Genomic DNA, 11,145 nt, shown 5'->3' with positions numbered 1-11,145 from the left:
CCCACCTATGGTTTTGTGCATGATTTTTGCACATGTTTTTGGACGTGATGGTTTTCGGTCCATGGTATTGGATGCTTCGACATGTATAAATATGTATTATAACATTGAAAGGAACATAATGAAAAATCAAGCTGGTAGTCCCGGTTTTGGGATCCAGGGGAAAATCTCTGTGTATATGTGTTTTATGTGTTATGCTTTCGCATTGTTTATTTTATGCATTTTAGAATTTGTATGCAGGTAATTTTTGTACAGGGTTAAAAACTACACCAACCTTGTCTTTGGTTCTCCTCTAGTAGCATTACTAACACATCGAGTTCTTCTCTTATCTCAGCTATTTCCTTGTTAATCTCTGCTTGACTCATCCATTCCCTATGGATTGTTTGAGCACCCTTCTCCTCCATCTTGTATCCTTCTTCTGAATCTTCCATATGAATTTCTATAGCCATCTTCTCTTCTATGTGAGCTCTATACCTGCAACCAATCAACTTCCTTCCAAGTTGAGCTTCTCACCAAGCTTCTCCTATGCCTAGTTTCCAAGTCCTCTTTCCTTAGAACTTGCACTGAGCAATCTTGCTCTCTCTCTCTCTGGTTGCTTCACTCACTTCTCTTAAGGACTCCTCTGTCCCTATCTACTCCAAGCCTCAGCTGGAGTTCTTCTACAGTCTTACTACTGTAGTCCTATACCCAACATTGTCATTCATTAAACTACTGCAACTTTCATACCTTTGTAATCATAATCTTCATAAGCAAAACATCCTTCTCGCAGGAAATTTTTCTTCCCTTTTCCTACTCCTATACCAAAAATGATGCAACCATATGACTGCCACACCCTAACACCTTACCGGGACTATTCCATCCTTATAATCCTTTAAAGCTTCATGCCCACATATGCATGTTGGAAGCGTAATTAGATGCTTTTCCTTTACTTAGCTATCGGGGCCATTACACTATCAGGAGTATTTAAATAGGTGTTTAGCCTTTAAAACCCTGCTTTTACCATCCTTTACCTCGATATTATGTCTTTTCTTTTTGGAGCCGAAATGCCTTCGGAAATGCTTAAAACAATGCTTTTTGCCTTTTAAAACCAAATATATGTGATATTACCGAAGATCGGGGTTTGGCCGATCGGATGGTCTAGATTTAGTCGCCTTATCGGCAATCGGCAGTCACAAGGTCTTTTATATCGGTGCTTCCCTTTGGCAGAGTCCCAATGTGATTATCGCTAATCACTATCAGTGATTGCTATCATTCCCGCATAAAGCTTTACCACTCCACTCAAAAGTGTCGATGCGATGTGTCGGCAATCACATGTCGCAAGGGTTTGGGGACAGGCCTTTAACATATGCCACTCCAATTGTGCGATGCGATATGTATTATTACATGGACCCGACAAGTCTTAAAATGCCTGTGTATAATATTTCAAATCCACTTTCCGGATCCGCTAAGTGTTTCTGCGCGATTTCCTAGTGTAATTGGGATTTCCACTTACGGGACCAAATGACACCAATTTTGCCTTTATCTCTGTGTTTTCTACTGTAAAGTATGGAAACAGAACATTATTCGATTCACTCCCGCATACAAATAAAACACATGCAAGCATAATATGATTTCTGCAAGTTTTATAAGGAAATTACACAGAGAACAACATTTATTCACAATTTAATAGGACTACAAAGTCTTGGCCTTAGCCTGATTACAACAAAGAAAGACCTCTATTTCATATGCTATCCACACACAAATTTTCTCTCGCTCTACTTAGCCCTCTCCTGATTCTTTTCTCTCTCGCTTGATTCTACAAATTAGTGGCCTCTCTTCCTAATCTGCTTGTAGGCTTACAATTCCCTTGTGAATCCTCTCTCCCTCTGTCTCTTTGTCTCGAATCCCCCTTTCAGAAAACAAAGGAAATTACATATATGTCATATATAACAGTTTCCTTCCATAAATGAAGGAATTCACTATATTTTAAGAAATCAAATCCTACTCTAACTAATCAATATAGCTAATTGGCTTGATCTCCACGTAGGGAGGATCATTTGCCATTTATTCCCAATTCTATTCAGAATTAGGCAACAAATTAACCACTTACATAATTTGAAATTAATACAATTTAAACAACCAAGTCTTCCTCCAAACTTTCATTAGCCACAACATGTGACCACACCATCACATTGCTCGCTAGGCCTAGGTGCTCCTGCATCACTTATGATCTGGAAATTCAAGAAATCAACCTCAATTCTGAAAGAGTGCTTCCAGATAATAAACCTCCATCTCCACCTGAGGATATTGAAGAGGAAAAGGAGGAGATTGTTCCTCAAGCCAATCCACCTCCTTTTCCTAAGAGGTTAATCCATCCTATCTAGCACACCTGAGAAGAGACTGAACTTTTGGGTGAGTTGAAAAACTTGTGTGTTAAAATCCCACTCCTCTAAGATATCAAGGATGTCCCCATCTATAACAAGTAAATCAAGGAGAAATGCTTCAAACATCCTGGGAGGTGAAAGAAAGACACCCCTACCATTAATTTCATTGGACAACTATCTGACTTAATGTTGGGGAAAGTCATTTTCCCGAAGTATCTAGATCGTAGAAGTCCTATGGTAGATGTGAACATCGATGGTATCACTGTCCCCCATACCTTGATTTATCTTAGGGCTGCCATAAATGTGATGGCTAAGGAGACTATGCTTAAACTAAATCTCTGAGGATCATTAAGGAAGACCACAACAATCTTACAACTTGCAGACAGATCCACAGGTGCTCCGAGGGATTTGTTAAGGATGTGGTGGTCTCCGTTGATTCCTGGTAATACCCTGTTGAATTCTTATTTCTCCAACCTAAGACCAAGTTTAATGGCTATCCTCTCATCCTTGGAAGGCCATGGTTAGCCACTACCAATGCTTACATAAGTTGCAGGGATGGGAATATGACCATTAAAAATGGGCATTTGTCCAAACAATTGGTCTTGTACCCTCCTTCTCAACCATCTCTAGAGAATGACTTACCTTTATGGTTAGAAAAGGAGGAGGAAGATGACGTCTACTCTTCCCCAACCTATACCCTAGATGCTACTATAGGAGGGGGGCAACCTGATGAAGACAACTTGATTGAGATAATCCTCCAAGATTAGGCCCCCAACACCATGTATCTTGAGGATTTAGTAAAGAAAGTTGAAGATAACCCTTGGACTGATTTGTGCCTAGCTGACTCAAGTCCTACTCATGTCAAGATGATAGAATTTGGTCCAGAAAGAACATCGAAAATCAACCCCTCTATCTCTTTTCATCAGGAAAAGGATTTATGTGACATGCTAAGAGAGCATCTAGATGCATTTTCCTAGAGTTATAAGGAAATTAAGGGAGTGAACCCTTCAGTGTGTACTCAACACATTTACATCAAGGAAGGCTGCAAGCTAGTGTGCCAACCTTAGAGGAGAATCAAAGATATAGTTAACAAAGAATGGTAGAAGTTGTTTGATGCATGGTTCATTTACCGCATATCAGATAGTGAGTGGGTGTCTCCTTTGGTTCTGGTCCCAAATAAGAATGGGAAATGGAGGATCTGTGTGGACTATAGAGAGCTAAACAAAACCACAAAAAGGAACATTTCCCTCTACCTTTCATTGACCAAGTCTTAGATGGTATTGCAAGAAAGAATTTCTTCTCTTTCCTGGATGGATTCAGTAGTTACAATAAGATCCAGATCAGCCAACAGGACCAAGATAAAACCACCTTCACTTGTCCTTGGGGTACCTTTGCTTATAGCATCCTTTCGTTTGGATTATGCAATGCCCTTGCCACTTTTCAGAGGGCAGTCCTGAGCATCTTTGTAGAGTTGGTCCATGACTCTGTAGAAATTTATATGGATGATTTCACCCCCTATGGGTTTGATTTCCTAGAGGATCACTCTAACTTGGGGAAAGTATTAGAAAAATGCATTGAAATGAACTTATCCCTTAGTCCTGAGAAGTGTGATTTTTTTATGAATGTAGGGATTCTTCTAGGTCACTCAATAGCCCAGGAAGGACTACAAGTGGACCTAAATAAAATTTCTATCATAAAGAGGGTCCCTACTCCTCAGAAGTATATGGATGTCAAATGTTTCTTGGGCTTATCTGGATACTATAGGAGATTCATAAAGGATTTCAACAAAGTAGCCTCACCTTTGTTTGGACTATTGGCCAAGGACTCCAAATTTTTATGGTCAGAAAGCTGCCAAGAGGCCCTAGAAACCCTAAAGGATAGGTTGACTATGACACCTATACTCTGAGGCCCAAATTGGGATCTTCCTTTCGACTTCCATGTTGATGCCTCTGAAAAATCTATAGGAGTAGCTCTAGGTCATTTAGATGACAAGTTACATTATGTCATTTACTTCATCAACAAAAATCTGTCCAAGGTTGAATTGAACTATATTGTGACTGAAAAAGAGCTGCTAGTTATTGTCTATTCCTTGAATAAATTTAGACATTACATCATTGGTTACCAGACCTTTGTACATACTAACCATGCTGCTATTAAATATTTGATGAACAAGCCTGATGTGAATGCCAGAATTATTAGATGATTTCTTTTGTTAGAACAAATTGATCTAACTATCATTGATAAGCCTGGTAGAGAAAATATAGTTGCAGATTTTTTGTGTAGACTTGCTTTGCCTGCATGTGAGGAAGGAATGGGTGATGGTCAGCTTCCATATGAGAATTTATTCACTATTTCATTTCTCTCTCCATGGTTTGTTGACATAGCCAACTACTTAGTGGTTGCACAGTTCCCTCCAAATCTGTCCTCCAAGGAAAAGAGTAGAATTATAAGAAAAAGAGCACCATTCACTTGGATTGGGGGAAATATCTTCAAGCTATGCCCAGATCAAATTTTGAGGATTTGTGTTAGGGAGGAGGAATTTTTTGACATCCTTCTGGCTTGTCATAACAGGCCTTGTGGAGGTCACTTTACAGCTGAGAGGACAACCTTCAAGGTACTACAAGATGGCTACTACTGGCCCACTCTCCACTAAGATGAAAGTAGATATACCAGTCGATGTGACCAGTGCCAAAGAATGGGGAAACCTACTCCCAGGGATGAAATGTCTTTGCAACCTCAGGTGACTCTTGAGCCATTTGACAAGTGGGGCATGGATTTAATTGGGGCTATTGATCCACCATCGGGTCAAGAAGTACATAATTGTGTGCACTGATTACTTGACAAAGTGGGATGAAACCAAGGTTGTCAAGGTAGAAACATAAGAGAAACTGGCTGACTTCTTAAGGGAGAATGTGTTTTACAACTTTGGGTACCCTAGAGAGCTAGTCATTGATTAGGGCGCTCAATTCACCTCAAACCTGATTGAGAATTTGTTGAATGAATGTAAGATCAAGCACAAGAAGTCAACTTCTTACCATCCTAAGGCCATTGGACAAGTAGATGTTACCAACAGAGCGTTGGAAAGCATTATCACAAAGGTTGTGAGCAACAATAGGAAATATTGGGTTGAACAACTAGTGGAGGCCACTTGGGCCTATAATACAACTTGGAAGACAACCACTGGCTTCACCCCTTATGATTTGGTCTATGGGAAGAAGGCTCTTCTCTCCATTGAGTTTGAGTACAACACTTTGAGAATGGAAACACAATTGGATTTGGATGTTACAAGGGCACAACAAGAGATGCTACTCCAACTCAATGGGTTAGATGAATTCAGGATGCAGGCCGTCCTACACACATAGGTGACTCAGGTACAAATAAAGGTTTGGCATGACAAAAAAATCAAAGACAAAGTTTTTCAAGAGGATGATTGGGCTTTGCTATATGACTCTAGTTTCAATGATTGCAAAGGAAAATTGATGACCAGATGGATGGGCCCATATGTGATAGAAAAATGCCATGACAATGGGGCTGTTCAAATCAGAACCATTGATGAAGAAGGTATCCCCTTGCTTGTTAATGGATACATGTTGAAAGCCTACAAAAGACCTCTGTTAAAGGAAGTGTTTATCAGTACTATCAGTAAGTAAGTGAATTTGATTGGAAATATCTCAACTTCCAACTCACCAAATTTTTGAAGACTGTTTTTTTTGGAAGAAAAAAAATAGAAAAAGAACCAATAAGGGACCTAGGTGAAAACCTCCATGAAGCACCTGAGGCCAACTTTTGGGTTGAAAACTTCCTTGAGGCAGGTGAAGAGTGAAAAAAGGAAAATAAAAGATTGGCAGTTGAAAACCTCCCTTGAGGTGCATAGGGCAGGTAAACAAGTTGAAAACCTCCTTTGAGGTGACCTATGTGTTGAAAAGTGTGCAACAAGAAATGCTTGCTGAGAATGCAACAAGATGATGGAGCTTAGCGGAAAGGAGTCGCCTTCACTAAGTGGGCCCGCAGGCAAATTATGGCGCAAAGTATATTTTTGGATCACAGCAGGAGTGATCACAGTGGGAGTGATCACAGTAGGAGTGATCACAGCAGGAGTGATTAGAGTCTATTTTTAGACTGCTAGTCAAAAATAGAAAAGTCAAATATTATTGTCTCATAATAATATTTGGACTATAAACTTTATCTTATCCTCTTGGAGCACTTCAATTTGAGCTACAGATCTGGCACATGCAGCTGACAGAAGGAAATACGCTTTTCTTATGTTTTAGTTGAGTTGTTGCATGCATGACATCAGTTAGAACTCATGTGGTTGAGTTCTGTGGAGTTGGATGAGCAGTTAATGGAGTTGTGTTCAGTTTGACTTAGTTGAACTAGTTGTATTTAGTCTAACTGATCAATAGACTAAGTGATGAGTTGTGTGAATTAGTTATTAATAATTCACTAATTATTAACTCATAATGCAACTGAAGAATACATCAGTTAACTCAATGCATGTACAGTTCAGTGGAGACAGGTGTTAGAGGTTGAGATTGCAATCAGTTGTGAATGAGATTGTGCACATGCATGGGATTGAGTTATGCCAATGATCTCTGCGTAGTGTGGGCCAATACCAAGTGAAATATAGCTTGTGCTCACGTGATTTACAGTGTGGGTGATTTTCACAAGGTAAATAGGAGTTTCGATCAGCCATTCTCATTCATTCTCTTGCAGGATTGTGCAGTGGAGGTACGCAAAGCAGCGGAGGAGATTTGGAGATCAGATCTGAGCTGTGTTGTGTGTAACAGGTGGAGGTAGTGTTGGATACTTGTGAGGAGTATTGTACTATGTATTGTTACATGTTCTCAATCAATATAATATACAGATAGTTTGGGTTTTTAGCGAGATGCTTTCCCCGGGAAAATACTGTGTTGATATGTGATTGATGCTTCTATGTGCGCATGTTATTGTTTCTGCTTCTGTAAATTGATGATCAACGTAGAGGAGGTTATGTATTATGCATGTATTCCACAATAGTGTATAATCGGGATAATCTCTGTGAATAAGTGTTTATTATTTAAAATTTCTACATGGTATCGGAGCAAGCTGATTTGTAGAAGAAGTTCTACATGATATCAGTGCTGTATTGATCATCAGATCTATTATTCAGAAAGTGTTTACATTTTATTTCTTCAGGCAGAGTCTGTAATTGGGCCAGGTAGCTTTTGGATTCATCCTTCTTTTGGAAGGTGATATATCCGGTGAATGCCCATACAGTCGATCTCTGTACAAGAAATACTTTGTTCTCACGAATTTTAGATCAGAAACGGTTGAGTTAATGGCACTCAAGGATAAACTCAGAAACATTAAGTGTGAGAATGGAGACAGTATGCCCCAGTATCTCACAAAGTTCACCCAGTGCCGGGATGAGCTGGGAAGTGTGGGGGTAACTGTTGAGGATGAGGATATGGCGAGTCTGGCACTCCTTGGCCTTCCTAAGAGTTGGCATAGCTACCAGGATTCGGTGGATGGAAGGGAGAAATTGCCAGGATGGGAGAGACTTTGGTCGGATCTTGTGCAAGAGGAGATTAGACGGTGCACCAAAGACAGTTCTTCATCTATGCATGATGAGGAGAACTGTGCCTTAGCGAGTAAGGAAAAGAAGGGGAAGGGGAAGGTTTCTCTTTCCGAATCCAGTTCTTCCAATGATGGGAAGAAGGTTGACAAGTCGAAGGTGAGATGCTTTCGTTGTCATGAGTTGGGCCATTATGCTACTAATTGCCCAAAGAAGAAGTCCAAGAAGGGATCCGGGTAAGGATCTGAAGGTGAGGCAGCCTCACTTGCTTCACAGTTTGAGTTGGACTTCACACTCTTCGCATGTATGGTTTCATCGATGGTGGGAAGTGGTTGGTTTCTTGACAGTGGAGCTTCTTTCCACATGACCGGTGACAAAAGTTTGTTCAGTACTTTGGAGGAGAAAGATCTCTAGATACTCATAGGGATGGGTAACAATGAGAAGTATAGTGTCTCAGGTGTAGGCATGGTTATTTTTCCGAGGGAGCATGGAGCTCACCTTACCTTGACTGATGGCAAGTATGTACCAAGACTGAAGAGAAACTTGGTGTCGATCACGATGCTGGAAGACAGAGGCTGTGATGTAGTCTTCAGTAAGGGAAAGGTTTTCCTTAGACACATCATCACTAGACAACTGAAGCAGATTGATTCACGGGTCAAGAACCTGTATGCTCTTGAGGTTCAAGATGCATGCAAAGCCTTGAGCAGCGAGGCAACTGATGGAGACTTGGTGGTTGAGAGGAAGCGTATATTACCTCTTAACATGCAGAGCCAGAAGAAGTCTCAGACGATTGTGGAGGAGCCATGATTGGTGCAGCAACTTCGGGAGGTTGTGGAGCAGCCACAATAAGGAAAGCTGAGAGGAGATCGAGTAGAGACATCTACTCATGTAGAGACCTCCAGTGGGGGGAAACTTCGAGCCAGGTGGGCTGAAGGATCACATGCGGCCATACTTCCAGGTAGGAGGTGGGGTGATGTGGATTGATCGTCCCAAGGAGGAGGGGTAGGATCCTTGAGGTACCTAACCTCTTGGATGAGACCTTGCTACAAGAGCCCCGATGTGGAGTAGTAGGAACTGATTGATTGGGTAGAGACAAATGCGGATGGAGCGGCAGAGAGAGCAACAGTGCAGGGAATCCCACGACAGTGCATAGCATGCACGCTGCAGCAATGCGAGAGGCACAAGTGTTTTGCACAGTGCTAGGTGGCACAGAGAGGTGTGAAATGGTGCGAGATGCATGGAGATGTTGCAGTAGCACAGATGTCAGAGAGGGAGCACTTGTCAGCAACAGGTAGAGCTTCAGCATCAGAGTATGTTCCTAGCCCAACAGAGTGGTCAGTTGGGAGTGTTTTTGTTCCAAGTGTTGTTGGAGCAAAGTGGACCGGGCAAATGTGTTGCATGCAGAACATTCTAGAGTTACAGGATCGGGTTTGAGAGGAAGCCTTTCTTGTTGAGAGGGAGTGTTGAAAAGTGTGCAACAAGAAATGCTTGTTAAGAATGCAACAAGATGATGGAGCTTAGTGGAAAGGAGTCACCTTCACTAAGTGGGCCTGCAGGCAAATTATGGCGCAAAGTCTATTTTTGGATCACAACAGGAGTGATCACAGCGGGAGTGATCACAACGGGAGTGATCACAGCCGGAGTGATCACAGCAGGAGTGATCAGAGTCTATTTTTAGACTGCTATTCAAAAATAGAAAAGTCAAATATTATTGTCTCATAATAATATTTGGACTATAAACTTTATCTTATCCTCTTAGAGCACTTCAGTTTGAGCTACAGATGTGGCACATGCAGCTGACAGAAGGAAATACACTTTTCTTATGTGTTAGTTGAGTTGTTGCATGCATGACATCAGTTAGAACTCGTGTGGTTGAGTTCTGTGGAGTTGGATGAGTAGTTAATGGAGTTGTGTTCAGTTTGACTTAGTTGAACTAGTTGTATTTAGTCTAACTGATCAATAGACTAAGTGATGAGTTGTGTGAATTAGTTATTAATTAATTCACTAATTATTAACTCATAATGCAACTGAAGAATACATCAGTTAACTCAGTGCATATACAGTTCAATGGAGACAGGTGTTAGAGGTTGAGATTGCTATCAGTTGTGCATGAGATTGTGCACATGCATGGGATTGAGTTATGCCAATGATCTTTGCGTAGTGTGGGCCAATACCAAGTGAAATATAGCTTGTGCTCACGTGATTTACAGTGTGGGTGATTTTCACAAGGTAAATAAGAGTTTGAATCAGCCATTCTCATTCATTCTCTTGTAGGATTGTGCAGTGGAGGCAGGCAAAGCAGCAGAGGAGATTTGGAGATTAGATCTGAGCTGTATTGTGTGTAACAGGTGGAGGTAGTGCTGGATACTTGTGAGGAGTATTGTACTATGTATTGTTACATGTTCTCAATCAATATAATATACAGATAGTTGGGGTTTTTAGCGAGATGCTTTCCCTGGGAAAATACTGTGTTGATATGTGTGATTGATGCTTCTATGTGCGCATGTTATTGTTTCTGCTTCTGTAAATTGAAGATCAACATAGAGGATGTTATGCATTATGCATGTATTTTGCAATAGTGTATAATCGGGATAATCTCTGTGAATAAGTGTTTATTATTCAAAATTTCTACACTATGTGTGTTAACAAAAAGGAAAAAAAAAATTCTATAGCAGGGACCTCAAACTTGCCCTCTAATAAAATTCTGTGATTTTTGTAGTTTTCAAGGCAACAAAGGACACCAAGTTTAGAGGGAAGCAAGCCAAGAAACACCCCATTCTTCCTTCATTCACTTCATATCTCCCATGCCTACCATGTCTCCATCATCCATCCTCATTTCCAAGCATCAAAAACCAGTTTGCAGGCAATTTTCTGACTTCTACAGGATTTCCTGTAGTACTACAAGATGTCCCGAAACTCTACAGGAAATGGAATTCCGATTGATAAATGATGATGCAAGCCTGTTATGGGTTGAAACAGGGGACCATTCACCTCACTAGATTTCACCTAATAAAATGCATGACCATGCCACCCTCTGTGTCCATCAAAAACCACTCAAAAAGGAATATATATATATATATATATAATTCTAAGGGCCATACCATCATTGGCCTCACTCACCTACCACTCCATCTCCCCCATTTCCACCCCTTCCACTCCTACCTCACCACCTATTCCTCCTCCAAGTGAAAAAAAAAACAAAAGAATTATGAAAGAGGCAGCTACAGGATT

General features: G+C 40.8%; 1 protein-coding gene across 1 annotated transcript in view; it reads right to left on the bottom strand.

Moving 5' to 3' along the window:
• Positions 1-594: 594 nt before the first annotated feature.
• LOC149153795 (NADP-dependent malic enzyme 2-like) overlaps positions 595-11,145 on the bottom strand; it is an 86,044-nt gene continuing 75,493 nt past the window's right edge. Inside the window, exon 6 of the mRNA XM_089443926.1 lies at positions 595-678. Within this exon, the coding sequence (XP_089300052.1) occupies positions 595-678 (84 nt within the window). The remainder of the gene's footprint in view (positions 679-11,145) is intronic.

The sequence above is a fragment of the Pinus tabuliformis genome, chromosome 9 (genome assembly GCF_031772625.1).
Source record: "Pinus tabuliformis cultivar Carrire ecotype Pingquan chromosome 9, CPIR1, whole genome shotgun sequence".
Taxonomy (NCBI): domain Eukaryota; kingdom Viridiplantae; phylum Streptophyta; class Pinopsida; order Pinales; family Pinaceae; genus Pinus; species Pinus tabuliformis.
The sequence above is the reverse complement of the archived record's forward strand: the minus strand, read 5'-3'. Positions and strand labels throughout refer to the sequence as shown.